This window comes from Anabrus simplex, chromosome 8 (genome assembly GCF_040414725.1).
Source record: "Anabrus simplex isolate iqAnaSimp1 chromosome 8, ASM4041472v1, whole genome shotgun sequence".
NCBI lineage: Eukaryota > Metazoa > Arthropoda > Insecta > Orthoptera > Tettigoniidae > Anabrus > Anabrus simplex.
This window is the reverse complement of record NC_090272.1, coordinates 206124543-206144495: the sequence shown is the minus strand read 5'-3', so window position 1 is coordinate 206144495 and position 19953 is coordinate 206124543. Positions and strand designations below refer to the sequence as shown.

Here is a 19953-nt window from a genome sequence, read left to right as displayed (position 1 = left end):
GTTATAAGTAAACAGTGCATATTCTTTTTTATTTTTAGTGATTCTAGTTAGCTTGGTTTTAGGTTGATTTTTGACTTTATTGATGATCCGGTTTATCATTTCTCTTTTGTATCCATTTTGTTTTGCTGAAATAGCAAAACAAAATGGATACAAAAGAGAAATGATAAACCGGATCATCAATAAAGTCAAAAATCAACCTAAAACCAAGCTAACTAGAATCACTAAAAATAAAAAAGAATATGCACTGTTTACTTATAACAATAACCATATACATCCCATAACAAACATCTTCAAAAAACAAGGCCTAAAAATAGCATATAAAACGGCACGCAACAACACCAACATACTATACAATTCCAAATTAGTTAATAACACGAATAAATACAATCATTCAGGAGTCTATCGCCTAAAATGTAACGACTGCCAAGCCAGCTATATAGGACTTACCGGTAGAAGTTTTTTAATACGATATAATGAACATGTAAACGCCGTCAAGCACAGACATTTTTCGGCTATGGGTCAGCATATTGACGATCAAAAACATAATTTCACAGACATTAAGAACGACATGCAAATCCTTAACATGAACCCAAAAAGTCCCTTACTCAGTATAATAGAAGAATTTTACATAAATTTAGACAAATATGTGAATCCAAACTCCAACCTAAATGAAAGTATAGACAGAAATAACATCCTTTTTCATGCAGTAATTCCCTTATTAAAAGATTTCTATATCAAAAGAATAAACAAGCAAAAATCGATATGTTCAAATCAACCGCCTAAAAACCCTCCCCCCTCCAACCCCACTCCTATTACTAACACTCCACCTATCCCCCCAAACCTCCCCTCCACCGCCGCTAACTACAATCTCAGAGCTACGCGCACCAGATCCCAACAGGCAGCTACTAAGAACGCACGGCTCCAGCACTTTACGTAAGTAAACGACATACGTTTCACTATCACACTTTCTATCCACAACATTATCACACTTTTATTTCTATTTCCAGACACTCCACCTTGGTTGCTCATTACATACAAGCTTCCAGAACTAACCAACGTGCACCAAGACGCATAACTTTCATCATATTTGACTAATGCCACCAATCTTAAACATCGCGTCTACGGAAGAAAACATGTTCCATTAACATTTTTAATAACTTTAATATCTGTAGCTGCCAATAGATCTTCAGATAATACAACAGCATTACCTAATTTGCAGTGGATCATTATAATACTAATTACCTATACTTTTTATGGATCCACTTTGTTGGAACAATATATATACAAATCCATTTATGCCAAATCAGTGTATATGCTGTACTGCACACTAACAGCATCAATGTAATGAGTTTTTATACTAGACATGTGTGGCATACATACCATTGTTTTTGATTATATGCCCATTTTAACAATATTTTAATGTCCACATTAGCATATATTTTATTCAACTTTAACCTCACACTAAGTTCCAATCAGAATGTAATGACTTTACAAAATGAATTTAGCTTCTAGTATGTATAAAAGCAAGATGTTGCACTGACACTTAAATCAAAAATGTTCAAGCCTGTGTTCTGTAATATCATGTGACTAATCAACAGCCAATTCTGTAAATATTTGAACTTGTCACTGTTGAGTTACACAAACATATCTGTGTTCCATACTATATAATTTAAATTTGGATAGTAGTAGCAGTAAGGTAATATATGTCTTTATGAACAATGCACACTAGTCATGTACTAGACATACCAAACATTAATGATCAGCCTAAACTAGTCTAACTTTTACCACTATACGTGATGTTTTTATGAACAATTTACAATGCATGTCAACTGAGGATGACCCCATAGGGGTCGAAACTAGTCTTGAATATTTGTAATGTAAAATAAATTCGTATTGATAAGGTGGAGAATTGTATATATATTGTTTTTATGTAAAGTAATATCCATCAATACGGAAATGAAACTTATAAACAATAGCCATAAGACCTATCGGTGTCGGTGCGACGTAAAACAAATAGCAAAAAAAAAGGCAAGAAAATGTGACGTTCCATAATTTCCCTTCAAAGTGCAGTTTAGGAGGGAAATGCAGAAAGCTGTTTCGAGGCACGAGTATATAGCTTGCATTTTAATACATCAGATTTCAGTGTAAGCATTTCAATCAAGCAAATTCTCCCCAACGAAGTTCTTTCTGTTTTTAGTGTATATCCTGTTCATAACAGGAAAGTGTCAAATGTAGGAAGGCTCCAGCTCCAAGAAATGACGTATTGCCATCAAAATTTAGTCAAATTTCTGATTCAGATAACGAGACACATACCATATTTTCACCAGATAACAGATCTACGACACCCACAAACAAACAAATAAAGTACCTACAAGTCTCGTTTCTATGTCAAGGAAATCTAAATATATGTTGATGAGATTTCAAATGCCAGATTATGGAAAACAATCTTTATCTTGAGAAGTAGGATACGGTAATGAAATCAGAAAAATGATTTAAGGTACCGGTATCTGAACTTCACCAAAAAGTAAACCAAGTTGAAAATAATAGTACAAGTGATCATTTAGGAGCTTTATTCCTGTTAGAATAAACTGAATCTTACGGAAAGAAAAAGTGAAATACGGAGAAACGACGCTAAAAATTTGTGTCCTCTGGCACAGGAAAGCACCTACGGCTATAGATTTGAGATCCTTGCACTGTCTAATTGTACCACATCAGAAGATTCTGAAAAATTATACAGGATTTTCTAATGGAGAAACGGGCATAACATCGCTCTCCAAACACTGGCTTCAATACAAATGTCGCAACATCAGATGTGTGGAGGAAAAGGTAGGATAGCTGATAATTTAAAAGATGGTGATTAAATTCGAAGTTATTTATGAGCGCAATCTCGATCAGTTGACCGGGTACACTGAGGCAGATTTAGAGAAAACGGGAAGAAGTGACAAACTCGCTAATAGACTTCCCTGCTTCTTTCGTGAATTATTTATTTCGTTTAAGCAAAGTGTAAGAAATACATTGTAGAAAGTTAAGTCATACAACTACTCTTAATCCATTTTTTTAATCACACATCTGTTTGGTGTCTTGTGAAATTGCTAGTTTTAATGAATTTTTATAGGTTTTCATACTGGAACGTGTTGCAATGAACGGACGAGACAGATCAGTAAAGAGAATTCTAGCGGCGCTTGTCGGAAGTATCTCGAGGCCGAGTCTAGTGAGCTGTATTTCCCGGCCTTATGTATCTCGTAGACAACGTTCCAGCACAACATGTGGATGAGTCGAACCCCATATGCGACAGTTTTGTGAATCCACTGGACCATCCAGAGTAAAATGCACCTCGTCAGTCCACAGAATATTCCCCGGCCACATGGTATCCACTTCCATGCATGCCAAAAACTGGAGGACATTGTTGAATATCTATGGGTTTCAATTGGTGCGTAGTATGAATCTTGTAGGGATACAAGTATAAAATGAACCACAAAATCTTGTGAATTGTTGACCAGGGGAGAGATAATTCACGTGACACAGTACAAGGCACTGCTTGCAGAATTTGAGGCATGTGCTGCATGATCAGTTACAGCAACTTTGCCGACAACTTACATGGGTATGAGCTGATATCAGAACGATCAACACCCTAACCTTGACAGATAAGGCCGAATAACTGACAGAGTTCATGAAAGAGAAGGACATAGCTATCCTTGGTCTTAGTGAAACAAAATGGAGAGGAAGAGGGGAAAGAAACCTGAAGAAAGGGTATAGGGTGTTTTACAGTACAGTTCATCCTGAAAATTCATGAGTTGATACAGAAATCATCAGGAGAATATAAGTAGAGAATGTTTTCTATCATTCCACTTATGAAACAGATATGTACCAAAAAAGGCTACAGAAATAATGTACAAGACATATTTCATACCTAATACGATATGCAGCCTAGACATAGTCAATGATAAAGGATAAACATTGAATACAGGCAGCAGGAATGAGATTCCCGAGAAGTTATGTTACAATAATAATGCTACTGGTTTTACACCTCACTACTTAGTTTTTGAAGATGCCAAATTACCAGAATTCTGAACTGCAGGAGTTCTTTTAACCCTTAGTTAGTTGCACGTCAGACCCTTCGCTGCCATTTTTCCTTCTCTCAGTGATAATACTCATCAAATTCTCCTACACTGTTGTTTCCCACTGTAGCTTCTGTTCCTTTGTTAAACTATAAATTCCAGTCAATATTATTTATATTTGTTGCTTTGTTCTTGAGCGAAGTGTTGATAAACACAGGGCCGGTTGTTTAGCCTGTGGTGCGCCTTGTAAGGAAGGTAAGATTTTTGTAGCAATGGAGAGTTTTCATTCTGCAATTCCGAGTACTACATTGTACATTTTCTTTATAGTTGGTGGACTTCCTTGATTTTATGAAGCCTTAACAAGATATCCTTGATAAAGACCAAATTAGTGGATATGAATCAGGGCAAGAAAATATTTTGCAAGAACGTGATCATAACACGGACACCAAGAACGAATTTTCTGATGAGGAGGCTAACTTTGGGAGTGATTTATCAGATACCGGTAGGACTTTTATTGTTACTACGCACACAAGAGGAGGCAATAACAAACATAAAAGAAAGAAAAAGTAGTGACATCATTTGAAACAGTTTGTAGTTCATTTCTTAATCCTCTTTATGACTTACAAGGTTGTATGAGCCATGTATACAATGTAGGCAGCAATTTCGACACAAAAATCAAGGGCGGGAAAATGACCAACATGCGACCGCTAGTATTACAGAATTAAGCGTGCCTCACTACAGTTTAAAATGTGCTGATAATTCTATTGACATAAGGCGGATGTATCTGGACACCTTCAAATACCACCGATCTGGGGTCAAGCCTACTGTCTGAGCCACTCAGTCTAACATATCTAAAAAAGGAAAAAATTATGCTGTTGGAAAAAAATTGGATCACTGACATTATAAGATTCTAGAGAGAGAATACTGAGAATTTTAGTTCAATATTTTCCCTATTTACTTAAATTATTGCACTTGATCAAAGTAGCAGACTAACATATTTAAAGGAAATCATACAGTATCAGAGTTCATCTTAATGGATGATAACTTGCATGTCCATTAAGCAGTTAGTGTTAATAACTTCATTTGTCACGGTGGTACTGCATCATCCAAACGGACGTATTGAGACATGAAGCCTATTGAACATGTCTCAGATAAATTGAAACAAGTACACATCTTGAACGGCCAAATAACCTGTAAAACTCACACGGAATAGCCATTAACGAATGGGTCAAACTGGCCAAAGAACAGTTCGAGGACCTCGTGAACAGCACACCAAGATAGATTCAAGCATGCATCTGAACAAACGAGATGAGTTATCCACCGTCAAGATTGATAAACTCCAACTGAGCAGCCAATTGATGTTATCTGGTTTTCAGTTTAGGTTTGCTGAGCAGGAATATGCAAATGTATACTTACATGAATCAGGTTCATTTGCTGTGTTAACTGTCATGGGCTATAAACTACAAAGGTGATGCAAAACTGGTTTGATGTGCAGAAATATATATTTCATTTTTGGAAAAGCAATTTCTACTTTTATGTATTGTACTGTATATTTATAAACTGTCTCCCATAAAGTCAAATAATAATACTAGATTATAAATTCCACCTGTTTAATACATAAGAGTTTTTTATTTAAATTTAAGAAATAGTTCTTAACATATTAGATATAGGGACATGTTTCACCCATAATGAGGGCATCATCAGCCTAAAAATCTCACACCTGAAAGAAAGATAGATCAGGATCTCAATCACTCTTACACGCCCCAAACATAAACAAGAGGATACTGTTTAGTAAAAATGTGTATAAAATGACTAGCAAGCAGAATATAGTAGTTATAAGCACACCTATGATAAAGTCCCACAATCAATCCTTATTGTAGATCTCTACGAATGTCTTGCTTTTAAAAATGTGGTAACAAGTCATTTTATACACATTTGTACCTAAAACAGTATCCTCTTGTTTATGTTTTGGACAGTAAGAGTGATCGGGATCCTGATCTATCTTTCTTTCAGGTGTGAGATTTTTAGGCTGATGATGCCCTCATTATGGATGAAACATGTCCCTATATCTAATATGTTAAGAAATATTTCTTAAATTTAAATTAAAAACTCTTATGTATTGAACAGGTGGAATTTATAATCTAGTATTATTATTTGACTTTATGTACATTTCAATACGGACCATAACATGAGATTTGTACCATGTAATGTTCAACACTTCATGGGAGACGGGCAATGTCACGAAGCAGGGATCCAACAGTAGGGGTGAAATACAGCAACGACTTTGTGTGTTCTAGGGCCACTATGATAGCTGTGATATCCCTACAGGAATCCTGACACAATGGCAGCTAACAGTGCTTTGGAGAAGTTACAACAGGCTTAGCAAGCCGGTGATGTTCTCAATCACTTGAGAAACAAGCAACAATAATCTGGATGGATGGAACTATGGTTTGAAATCATGAATATAACATCAATGACTGGTAAGAAGGAGTAAATCATTGAGAGGGTTAGGAGCACATATGGAAGAAGTGAGAGCTGTGTGAAGGTGGCAGGACAGAAGGTAGCAAGCTTCAAGTTAGCGAGTGGGCTTTGGAAAGAAAAGACTCATTCATCCCTATTATTCATTACAGTGATCGGGATCCTGATCTATCTTTCTTTCAGGTGTGAGAAGCTGGAAGATCTGGAGAAAATAAAATGAAAGCAATGCTGTTCCCAGATGATCTGATCATATCAGGTGATTGTGAGGAAGAAATACAAGAAGCATGAGAAGAAGTGTGGTAGTCTCCATATATGGAACGAAGTTCTCAACAGATAAGAGTGAAGTAGCCATCACAACACGAAATAAGAATACACCAGACATAGAAATAATATATAGAAGAGAGGAACTACAGAAAGTAGACAGTTTTAAATATTTTGGAAGTGTCATTGCAGAAAGTGGTAGAAACAGGAGGGAAATAAATGAACAGAGCAGAAAAGCAGACCAATTCTTTAAGTGTGTAAGAGGTTTTTATAGGGAGAAGAGAAGTACAATGGAGGAGCTGACAGATTTTACATAACACCTACTATGTTTCCATACTGACTTCCACATCAGAGACATGGGTATTGAAGGAGATAATAGTAGAATAAAGGCTTGAGAGATGAGGTTCTATAGGAGTACTGTATGACTGGCGTGACAAGTATGAACAGATGCTTTTCATCTGTTATAGAGAGAGAGAGAAGAGAAAAACCCTAACACACACAACAGAAAGATCGAGATTACAGGGAAGGATACATGCAGAGAATGAATGAGGATGGATTGCCAAGAAGGATCTTTCACAGACAGCTGCAAGGAGTTAAGAAGGGTATAGAGGCCAGAGGACAGAGAAATATAGAAGAGAACAGAATGTGGACAGACAGAAGACAGTGGAGAGGCTTATGGTCCCAACAGATTTTGTCAAAGGCCAACATGATGATGATGATGATATATTAGTAATCTATTCAATAAATATAAAATTTCATAAGTTCATTATGTAAAATTGAGTAAAAGTTTTAAAATATTATAATGACGGCTACACTTTTTCTCACCTGTTATAGCAGTGTACACCAAGTCCCATACTTCAGACTGAGTTTCGTTTATTCTACATTCTAAATGCTTAGCATTAACCCAACTTAACTGACGTATTCTGAAATAGGAAAGCACAAAATTATTTTGGTACCAAATAAAACATTAAAAAAATAACCCAAATAAATGCTTTACATTATTTGTAATTTTAAACCTAATAGAGAGACAGAAGACATTCAGGCAGAAATGAAATCCACAAGCATTACTGACAAGGTAAGGGAGACAAAACTCTTCTGGTATGGCTATGTGCAAAGAAGGGAAGAAGGGCACTTGCTCAGGAGAAATGAAATGGCACATGGCTTTAGTGCCGGGAGTGTCCAAGGACATGTTTGCCTCGCCAGTTCTTTTGGTATGACGCCCATAGGCGACATGCGCGTCGTAATGAGGATGAAATGATGATGAAGACGATACATACACCCAGTCCTCGTGCCAGCAAAATTAATCAAAGACGGTTATCAATGAAATACACCAAAATATCAACTTTTTTATATTCTCATATTTCGTTGCTTAGCCTTTACAGATTTATATTACCAAAGTTTGGAATGTGAATTAAATCTCTAAGTCTATTAAATAACTTAAAACTGTTGATGCACATACACATAGGCCACACCCACTTTTCACAACATGCAGTCGTACCAGTTCAGGTTTTCTTGTATTTATTGCTATTTATCCTTGCATATTAGCAGAATTCTGTACTAGAAGGTATAATATAACTACAATGTGACCACAAAGTTCACAACTGTGTTTATGATTTAGAAGGCTGTGAAATTGGTGCGAGTATTGCTTTAGTTGACATCTCTCTGGTTGCCATGTGACTTGCTATATATTGTTGATTCTTTATCTGAGCAGTGTTCTGGGTAACAACTAATATGCCTAGAAGTAACAGAATTTTTAGGAAACACAAGAAATCTCTGATCAATAATGTTCAGAGGACGAAATGTGAACCTGGCAAAAGTCATGTAAATAACGTTGTGGCTAGTATCTCCACACAAGCTTAAGAAACGCTTGGAAAGTGACAAATTATTACAGTGTTGAAGTGGAAGAAGATAGTGATCCAGTACCACAGTATACCTGAACCAGCAATAAAGCCAGTCTACCAAGCCCTTTCGAAATCCCACCTTCTTCGCCGATGTCTCCACAGGAAAACAGAAAATCACAATGAATCCCTGATGTCAATGATATGGATACGATGTCCTTTTGCTCCTTCACCACTGTCAAAATTACCACAATGATACTGTTCTTGTCTACAATGATGAAAATGAAGGAATAATTAATACCATTCTAAATATGGACTTCAAGACTGGAATCTGCACATGCCGCATCCTCAGAACTATCGACCAAAATAGTGTAGCTGCAGTCGAAACTGAGGTTCTGGCTGGAATGAAACAAAGAAAGCAACAAAAGAGGGGTGAAAAGAGAAGAGCAGGATATGCAGAAGACAAGACTACAGTCCTGGAGCATTTTAGCTCAATAAATAGAGTTTTATGAGTGAAAACTTTCATTGATGATTTCCGGTATTTCCATTTTTTAACAAATGTTCATTTTTTTTCTGACATTATGAAAGGTAGCTGAACAAAATTTTTTACACTTAATAAACTAATAAGAATACATGTTTTACTGCAACAGAAATGGTATATGTGACAAAATAACATTTTAGAATGGCATTTTTTTAAACATTTTTCACTAAGTTTTTAAATGCAAAATTTTAGAATGTTGATATTATACAAAGAAAAATATCCTTGCGCCTATTTGTTTAAACACTATTACTGAGTTTAAATTTCTATTTTCAGAAAATTTGATTTGAAGGTTTCCTGAAAAAAGATACATAAATTAGTATTTAAAATTAAAATTTGGAATTTCAACATAAACTCAAAATTTTTAGGTAGAAATCTGAAAATTGCAGAACTTGCAGCTAATTGCACTAGTAATGGGCCTGTCAATTTTCATGTGTATGTGAACTGTGGTATGGGAGATATATGATATTTTCCGTGCACATGCATATTGGACGTCCCCCCTTAAAATTCCCAATCCTGCTGGGAATCAAACCCGGAGGTGAGTTATGGAGAAGCAGAAGGGAGAAAGAAGAGGCTTTCGAAGACCGAAACTGACTTTGGACTGGAAGATCAAAATGGATGTGGTAGAACTCGTACTGACTACTGAGGGTGAACAAGACACGGTGCTATGGAAACATCACTGTCAAGGTGCCAACCCCACACAAGGGACAAGATGCGAAAAAGAAGAAGAACAGGAGAGATTTGTTACTACAAATGATAACCATCAGCTTCCTACATGCACAAGCAAGCAAGTTAAGACTTTTGTTTTTGTTTTAAATAAAAATAGATTTGATAAACTTCACAAGAGATGTCTCATCAGGCTTCAGAATATAATTATATAAAATGGAACGAGGGTCTGAATTTGATTCAAATACTTCACTAAGCTTGTTACTATATTCTGATATAGTCGTGACAAAACAATGAAGCTTTCAAGCAATGAAATGCAACATGAACTCTGGCTTTCCAACCTACCCCGTTACTGTATATTGCAGGTTCATAATCACTATGAAACTGTTGTATATTTCTCCCATCGAGCGAGTTGGCCATGCAGTTAGGGTCGTGTAGCTGTGAGCTTGCATTCAGGGGATAGTGGGTTTGAATCCCACCGTCAGCAGTCCTGAAGATGGTTTTCCGTGGTTTCCCATTTTCACACCAGGAAAATGCTGGGGCTGTACCTTTACTAAGGCCACAGGCGCTACCTTCCCAATCCTAACCCCTTCCCACCCTTCCGTCACCAAAAACCTTCAATGTGTTAGTACAACATTAAACAAGTAGAAAAAAAATTTTCTCCCATGAAGTATGAGTTTTAAGTGTGTCCAATCAGGTTTTTATTTGTGTATATGATATATTTGATTCTTTTTTTCAAATTGTAACATTACATCTACTGGTGTTTCTGTAAAATTAAGGGTCCTTGTGATCTCAAACACAGTACAAGTGTTGATGTTCTTATGAAAATATATATCCCAATATTGACATTTGTTTCAGAAACTCAGGCAATAAGGGGAAGAGAGAAAAGCAGGACCCAGGCCAGTGAGATGAAATTTTTGAGAAACAGAACGGGACTAACAAAAAAAATTGTTTTTACAATTGGCTTTACGTCGCACCGATACAGATAGGTCTTATGGCGACGATATTTCAGGAAATGGCTAGGAATGTGAAAAAAGTGGCCGTGACCTTAATTAACCCTCTTGCACTCAGCCTATATGCAGGGGTTTGCTCGAAGCAGCTCAAACAAATTTTTGTGTTTTTTGAACCAAATTACAAAAAATCAACACATAAACAGTTTAACACATATTAAATTAAATCACTCTAATATAGGAAACTAACATAGGAAACTATGAGCATTACGGAAATGAATATACTTTGGACATATTATTATTGGTGAAACCGCGAAAAAATATTACATTTTTAAAAAAAATTTGAAAAATAAATTAGTTTTGAATGAAAGAAAAGAGTGGTAGTGGTGGTGGTGGTGATTATTGTTTTAAGAGGAAGTATAACTAGGCAACCATCCTCTATATAACACTAATCAGAGGGAAAAAGGGAAGGGATCCGACACTTCAAAAAATGAAGATATCGGCCAAAGGAAGACAAGAGCCATGAAGGGCGTGAAAATGAAAGACTCCCTAGCCTTCCCAAACCTAATAGCATCGGGGTCAGAAAAGAACAAGAGTTGACCAAGGGAGGTCGGATAGGATAGAAGAAAGTGAGGAGCCTAGCACAAGTAAGTGGAAGCAGTGCCAGGACTCAGCTAAGGGCCCCGTGGTCGCCAATCCACGCTCCAAAGTTCAAAGCCCCTGGGGTCCCCTTTAGTCGCCTCTTACGACAGCCAAGGGATACCGTGGGTGTTATTCTACCACCCCCACCCACAGAGGTAAGAAAGATAAGACCTTATTGCGTCTTTCTTCTTTACTCCTAAACCGGAAAGAAAGAACATTTAATTCTGTATAATTTGGTATCAATATGATGTGTGTGATGCAATTCACTCATGAAATATGACAAAGTTATTCACTGTACATGTAACTGTCATCGATGTCAGGTTCTTCACGGTCCGATGCACGGTGAGCAGCTGTGACTGTGCGAAAATCTTCAGGAGTAAAATAGTCACTTCCCACATAATGGGAATCACTTTCAACAAAAATGTCACTATTACTCTGAAAATTCAAGGATGTTGGAATCATTCAGTCTTGAACATGGCCCAGCCATTATAAGAAAAAGATGACACAAGCACGTGTAACGACAGAGTAATGAGAAGATGTATATTTATAATTTGGGAAGTACAGCGAACACACGATATACCAAAGAAACAAAAAACTCTAAACTAAACTGAGAGCATGATCAAAGTGTTGTATTCATAAGCCAACCAAAAACAGATCCATACAATAACAACTTCAAACAACCACAACATAAACATTCACGGTCGACAGATTTCATTTGTCGAAAATAAAATTATTTCATAAGGCTGGTGGATATATCTGTTGAGTAAAATGAAAATTCAATGCTTTAAGTTACTCTCACGATCATCTGTTAGCATTTACCAGCCACACACATTATCAAAATCCCTAAATAGCAGAGCTGACGTATCGACGCCGTGAGCATTCCCGCCATAACCTCTCGTGATATAGATGTTGATTCCCATGAGACTAAGAGACTTAGTCTCTCATAGTGCATTGGCACTGTCGGTGGCTCCAAGTAGCCTACGCAGTGGCCTCCATGGTATGCACTAGCCATGCGTCTTGCTGGGTGTGCTATTTACCAACTGATGAGCCCAACTTAGCACACTGGAGCGAAATGCTGGCAACCAGGAATGAGTTAGCTGGAAAATTTATAATGTCCCATAACGGACCATTTATACTGGTATTATAAATTTACTCATTTGGGACAAATATTTCAGGTTCCCTATGGGAATCAACATGTATATCATATGATGGCCAGGCAGGCATCAATTTTTGGTAATGAGACTAAGTCTCTCATAGTGCACTGGCACTGCCGGTGGCTCCAAGTAGCCTACGCAGTGGCCTCCACGGTATGCACTAGCCATGCATCTTGGTGGGTGTGCTATTTACCAACTGATGAGCCCAACTTAGCACACTGGGGCAAAACACTGGCAACCAAAAATGAATTAGCTGGAAAATGAATAATGTCCAATAACGGACCATTTATATGGTATTATAACCTCTCGTGCCGATAGATCAGCATGCTGAGTTCGAGAGGGTTAAGGTAGAGCCCCAGCATTTGCCTGTTGTGAAAATGGGAAACCACGGAAAACCATCTTCTGGGCTGCCAACAGTGAATTTCGCACCCACTATCTCCTGCATGTAAGTTGACAGCTACATGACCCAAACCACGCAGGCACTCGCTCAGTGCAGGTATTTAATTATAGGGCATATAAATCAGTGGTATTGCCACAATAAATATTAATTTCTTTTCACACACAGTTGCTTCATAAAGTAACTTGCGAGGACAGAGAGATTAGTGATACAGTATATACCGTTACCAAAAAATTGTTTAAAAAAATCATAATGGAAGGAGTTCATTTATCCCTAGCAGTAATCCTAACAAAACCAGACTTAAATTATGTTCAAATACTCAAAAAAAAAATTAAAAAAAAAAAAATATATATATATATATTTCTTCCAATAACACACACCTATTCTGAATGGCCAAATCCTTCTCTTCATCACTTGTTGCAGCAGGACAAAACAGAGTCCTGTAGAGACAAGTCATTATATATTTCTCTAGATAGTCCAGCAACATTTCCTTTTTCTCAGGACTCACATCTGTTAACAAAATACATACATTTGTTAGCAAAATAATGATACCATTATTTATTTAATTCATTATCAATATTTTTCTCCATACTTTAATAAAAAACATTTTCACAAATCATGTACTTATAATATTTTTAGCACTAGTATATGCATATACTACTGTATTCTGGTTTATGTGGAAAGCAGAATAGTTATAAAAATGCGTGCCTAAGTAGGTTCCACTAGCATCCATGCGTTTTGCAAATACTTGGTATAAGTTCTGCACACGCTCAGACAAATCACCAACTGTATCAGAATCTGCATAGTCTGCAATAGTTTTGCAAAAGAGTTGTACATGCTTGTGAACATCAGCGTCCACTTTGTGGCCTAGCTCAGCGAAGACTTCTTGATAATCTTGTCTCAGTTTTTCTACTTCAGGGTTTCTTTTTACTACCTCTGGTGTTGGTTCAGGCCGGACAACATCTGTAAGCACGAAATTAAAGATTCAGCAAAAGAAATATGATATAACTAAGCTAGAGAATAAAATGGAATAAACCTACTTGTTCTGATTACAAATAAACCTCCACAACACTTGAAGGATGGACAAGTCTGTACAAAACGTGAAATACACATTCAATATAATTTAATACCAAAAGTGGCGAGTTAATACCAAGACAAAAATACCTTAAGATAGATTTCTTCTGCCATGAAAAGAATAAGGATTTTTATAAATCATAAATATGCACCATAAATAAATCAGAACTTTTGCTTAAATAACATAACTGAAAGACTTCAGTATAACAATAAGAATACCTCTTGGTAATCAAATTACCCACAGTATATACCATACTGTATATACAGAGTATACACAAAACTAAGTAAGTCTGGAGTGTATAAATTCCAAGTTCAAATCCCAGCATATACAATTGGAGGTAGACATATTGAAGGTATTTTGCCATATGCTGACAAATGGTAAAATGGTTTGAGTATACCAGTCCCAAAAATATATTAAAATTCACAGTTAACATCTAACTGCATCTTCTCAGTGATACAATAAAAAATGATAGGTGGAGATGATGATGATGATGATGATGATGATGATGATTGCTTTAAGGCGAAGTAAAACCAGGCAACCATTCTGTCTTACCACTAATCTGACAATGGAAGAGTGAAAATGAAGGAGACCTTAGGCCTCCCAAACCTAACACAATCAGAGTCTGAAGAGAACAAGAGTTGATCAACGGAGCTGGATAGGAATGATAAAAGTGAGAAAGCAGGCACAAGTCAGTCAATCTCAGGGGACATGTGGTAGCCAACCCATGCTCCTAAGCTGAAAGGTCTGGGAAGTCCCTCTTTTAGTTGCCTCTTATGACAGGGAGAGGATACCACAGATGTATTCTATACCCAATCCACAGAGGGGTTCTGTGAAACAGAAGATGCACGTCCATCCTATAGGAAAAACTACCTTAATTCAAGCATTACAATTTAAGAAAATATCTCAGAATATTACCTCTGAATAACCCTGAACAATATATCTCATCTAATAGATTTTCATTTTCATAATTAGCTTTCTTCTGAAATCAACTGCTTGCAAGAGCTTACCTTTATCTAATAATTGGCTGCTTTTGTGGGGCAGAACAGAATATGGAAGAGGTTCATAGTTTGATTCCAGGTTGTGCTGCACCATTTTAGCTCCACACTAAGTATCTCTTTGGCATATACATAATTTACACTAAACAGTCAAAATGCTAAAAAAGTCCATAGAAGTAAATATGGACATTAAAATTCGAAGTTCACTGAAATGTCATTCAGCAGGCCCATGATATTATAGCTGTTAGCATTAGATCTTAATTGGGGTAATCACATAAACATGATTTTAATAAAGGTTACAGATCTCTTTGTACGGTACGGTATTTGGGGATTGTAACAATGATGTAAAGGAGAGGGCATTTAATTCTCTGGTAAGACAACAATTAGAGTATGGTTCCAGTGTATGGGACCCTCACCAGGATTACTTGAATCGAAAACTGGAAAAAATCCAAAGAAAAACAGCTTGATTTGTTCTGGATAATTTCCGACAAAAGAGTAGCGTTATGAAAATGTTGCAAAGTTTGGACTGGGCAGACTCAAGAGAAAGGAGACGACCTGCTCAAATAAGCTGTCAGTGAAGAGATGACAAGGAATGGCATTAGTGCCGAATAAGTTTGAGTGGTAATTTTAAAAGTAGGAAAGATCATAATATGAAGATAAACTTGGACTTCAAGAGGACAAATTGGGGCAAATAATCATTTATAGGAGAAGGAGTTACGGATTTGAATAATTTACCAAGGGAAGTGTTTGATATAAATTTCCAACTTCTTTGAAATTATTTAAGAAAATAATAGGTTAACAACTAATAGGGAAATCTGCCATCTAGGCAGCTGCCCTAAATGCAGATCAGTGGTGAATGACTGAAGGAAAATGAAAAATCTTCATGCCAAGTACCTTAGCCAACAGAACCAAATGATGTCTCACAGAAGCTTAATTGTTCAGGAAGGAAGAGCTTGTAGGTTCAACTGCCAGACATGTAATGCCATTTCAGATCTGTACTACAATATCTCTATGACATATACGTAATGTACATTACATGATCTACTGTGGAAAACTTCAGTTACTGTGGTCGTGAAATTTCGAAGTTCACAAATCATCATCATTTACAGTGATGGAAAAATTATAAAATAGAAGTAATTGAGCTCAATTACAGTTACCTGAGAAAAAAAGTACTCAATTATAACTACTTTTTCAAAAAGTAATCAGTAAAATTACAATTACTTCACAGAGCACAAGTCTTCAGGGAATCACTGAAATTTTTTTCACATGGGGATAGAATGATACCAAAGTTCGCAAGGAAAAATACACGACTCAATTTTGTGTTTTCTAACATAAAGATATTATGTGGCTATCATCACCAGGCGAGACTAGTCAGACTTTCAAAATGATTGCTTCCAAGCAAAATGTAACCGTCACTTTTGAGTTTTTGTTATTTTCAGGATAATTCAAAATATTTATTCAAATACGAGAATGGATATGTCGTAAAACCATCACCATCACATCTTTATTCCGGTTCCATTCTCAATCCCATAAACCCTGTGGGTGGGTGGCAGAATAACATCCACAGTATTCCCTGCCTGCCACAAGAGACAACTAAAAGAGAGACCGAGGACTCTCAACTTGGGAACGTGGGTTGGTGACAACAGTTCCGCTAGGTGATCTTGGCATTGCTCCCACTTGCTTCTGTATGTGTCCTCGATTTCATCTTTCCTACTTCCTCCCCTTGGTCAAATCTTGTTCTGCATCTGTGAAATGAACATTTTAACATTATAAGACTTGACTGAAAAATCCACAGCCTGTTTCCAGTCATTCAACCAGGTCAGGAATGGAATGAATGAAGCCCCTATCTAGCGGCGAGGATTGGAATTGTGCCGGCTGCAGAGGCCTGTCGCACTCCTCTGGGGCGATGATTAATGAATGACAGATGAAATGAAATGATATTGGAGAGTGTTGCTGGAATGAAATATGACAGGGGAAAACAGGAGTACCTGGAGAAAAACCTGTCCCGCCTCCGCTTTGTCCAGCACAAATCTCACATGGAGCGACCGGGATTTGAACCACGGAACCCAGCGGTGAGAGGCCGGCGCGCTGCTGCCTGAACCACGGAGGCTCTTATAGGACTTGATTCAACTCTAATTTTAAATTTTAAGATTGTATTTGAACTCGATTTTTACAAGTGTATAGAATAATAGACATCACAGAATACTGAAGGCAATTCATCACTCAGAAATGAAATTTTACATTTTTGACTCACAAGGGTTATTTTGTTGTAAATTAGAGTTTCTAAACCTAACATTAGATAGATATTAAGGAGTTAATTGTATTAATATGTTGTTTTATATTGTTGTATCTCCAAGTTTTTCTTGACTTATTATGCAGCTGATGATGGTGCCTAAATGAGCGCCGAAACTAGTTCTGCAATAAAATATATGTTGTAAAAACCATCTAACAACAGTGTATTTGTATTGAACAAGGCGGAACTTACAAGATTTTTTATTTCAATTGTAAGTCTTTCATTTTCACACCCTTCATGGTCCTTCCTTCTTTTTACTGATACCTTCACTTTTCGAAGTGTCAGATCTCTTCCATTTTTTTTTTTTTTCTGATTAGTGAAATCACTGGACAGGTGGAGAGAATATTTTGAAAATCTTCACAATGGCGGTGTCGCAAACAACGGAGCTCATGGAGAGGAGGAAAATGATGGTGAAATTATGCTTGAGGAAGTGGAAAGGATGGTAAATAAACTCCACTGTCATAAAACAGCAGGAATAGACGGAATTAGATCTGAAATGGTGAAGTATAGTGGGAAGGCAGGGAAGCAATGGAATCAGAGTAATAAGATTAGCATGGAGTGTTGGTAAGGTACCTTCAGATTGGACAAAAGGAGTAATATTGCACCTATCTATAAGCGAGGGAACAGGAAGAATTGCAACAGCTATCCAGGTATCTCATTGATTAGTATACCCGGCAAAATTTTCAATGGCATCTTGGAAGGAAGGTTGCGATCAGTGTTTGAGAGGAAGTTCGATGAAAACCAGTGTGATTTTAGACCACAGAGGGGCTGTCAGGATCACATTTTTAGTATGCGCCAGGTAATTAAGAAATGCTACGAGAGGAATAGAAAGTTATATTTATGTTTCGTAGATCTAGAGAAAGCATATGGCAGGGTACCGGGGGAAAAGATGTTCGCCATACTGCGAAATTATGGGATTAAGAGTAGATTATTAAAATTAATCAGAGGCATTTATGTTGACAATTGGGCTGCAGTGAGAATTGATGGTAGAGTGAGTTCTTAGCTCAGGGTACTTACAGGGGTTAGACAAGGCTGTAATCTTTCATCTTTGTTGTTCATAGTTTACATGGATCATCTGCTGAAAGGTAATAAAGTAGCAGGGAGGGATTCAGTTAGATGGAAATGTAGTAAGCAGCCTGGCCTATGCTGATGAATTGGCCTTAATGGCAGATTGTGCCGAAAGCCTGCAGTCTAATATTTTGGAACTTAAAAATAGGTGCAATGAGTATGATATGAAAATTAGCCTTTTGAAGACTAAATTGATGTCAGTAGATTGAATCAAGGTGCAGTAAAGCTAATGCAGTGAGCTCGCAATTGCGATCAACAGCATTCTGTAAGAAGGAAGTCAGCTCCCGGACAAAACTATCTTTACATCGGTCTGTTTTCAGACGTACTTTGCTTTACGGGAGCGAAAGCTGGGTGGACTCAGGATATCTTATTCATAAGGTAGAAGTAACAGACAAGAAAGTAGTCGAATGATTGCTGGCACAAACTGGTGGGAAAAATGGCAAGAGGGTACTTGGAATGAGGAGATAAAGGCTAAGTTAGGAATGAACTCGATGGATGAAGCTGTATACATAAACCGGCTTCAGTGGTGGGGTCGTGTGAGGTGAATGGAGGAGGATAGTTTACCTAGAAGAACAATTGACTCTGTTACGGAGGATAAGAGAAGTAGAGGGAGACCAAGATGGCGATGGTTAGACTCAGTTTCTAATGATTTAGAGATAAGAGGTATAGAACTAAATGAGGCCACAGCACTAGTTGCAAACAGAGGACTGTGGCGACATTTAGTAAATTCACAGAGGCTTGCAGATTGAACAGAGAGAATATTCCATTCTGAACGGATGAATGAATGAATGCATGAAAAGGAAACTGAAATTCCCAGTCATAGATAACCAGTAACTGCGGAGAGAGCCCGCATTACTAAATGAAAGTTCTAATCCTACAGCTATGGAATACCAGCAGCTGAGGAAGAAATATTCCATCTATTGGACCCTGACCCATTAAATGCAATTTAATAATTAATTACATTAAGGAGTAATAACAACAACAATACAATGATAATACTAAAACCCACTATACTAACTACCACCACTGACAGATTCTTGTACTAACAGATTCATGGCTCAAACTTAGCTCTCTAGCCATAGTCTGCTCTGATGATCGAGTTGTTCTTATATTGGTGTGATGTATTGTTAATAATTTTTAGTTAAGAGATTATGAGGTAGGCAGAATATTTGACTGTAAGTGCACACAAGGACAAAGGTTGTGCCGTAGTTGAATATACGTCCTCGTCTATCCCACAGAGGTGATGCTCGATGCATGTGTTACAGCTGACTGAATATAAGAACAATTCGATCATCGAACCTTTAACGGAACTATTACGTGTGTTCACCAATTTTATCTTCATTTGAACAGAACAATAAAGCAACTGAGCTCCAGCATTTTAAGAACATTCTTCGAATTGTATCATGTATTTTAGCTTGACGTATTTTCCTCATCTTACAAGTATTTTCGGCTGATGACGTCCAAAAAGAAGGACGAAACATGTCCCGACACTTGTTAATGTCACCCTAATTAAGCATAATTTTTTTAGTATTGTAAAGAT

The 19953-nt window shown here is 37.1% G+C and overlaps 1 protein-coding gene across 2 annotated transcripts in view; it reads right to left on the bottom strand.

Annotated features, from left to right (window-relative positions):
* The window catches only part of LOC136878982 (rab5 GDP/GTP exchange factor), a 150177-nt gene that overhangs the window by 54630 nt on the left and 75594 nt on the right, over positions 1-19953 (bottom strand). For both annotated transcript variants that reach the window (XM_067152643.2, XM_067152642.2), the window contains exons 4-6: positions 13691-13945; positions 13363-13492; positions 7623-7720 (exon numbers count right to left, since the gene is read on the bottom strand). In XM_067152643.2, the coding sequence (XP_067008744.2) occupies positions 7623-7720; positions 13363-13492; positions 13691-13945 (483 nt within the window). The remainder of the gene's footprint in view (positions 1-7622; positions 7721-13362; positions 13493-13690; positions 13946-19953) is intronic.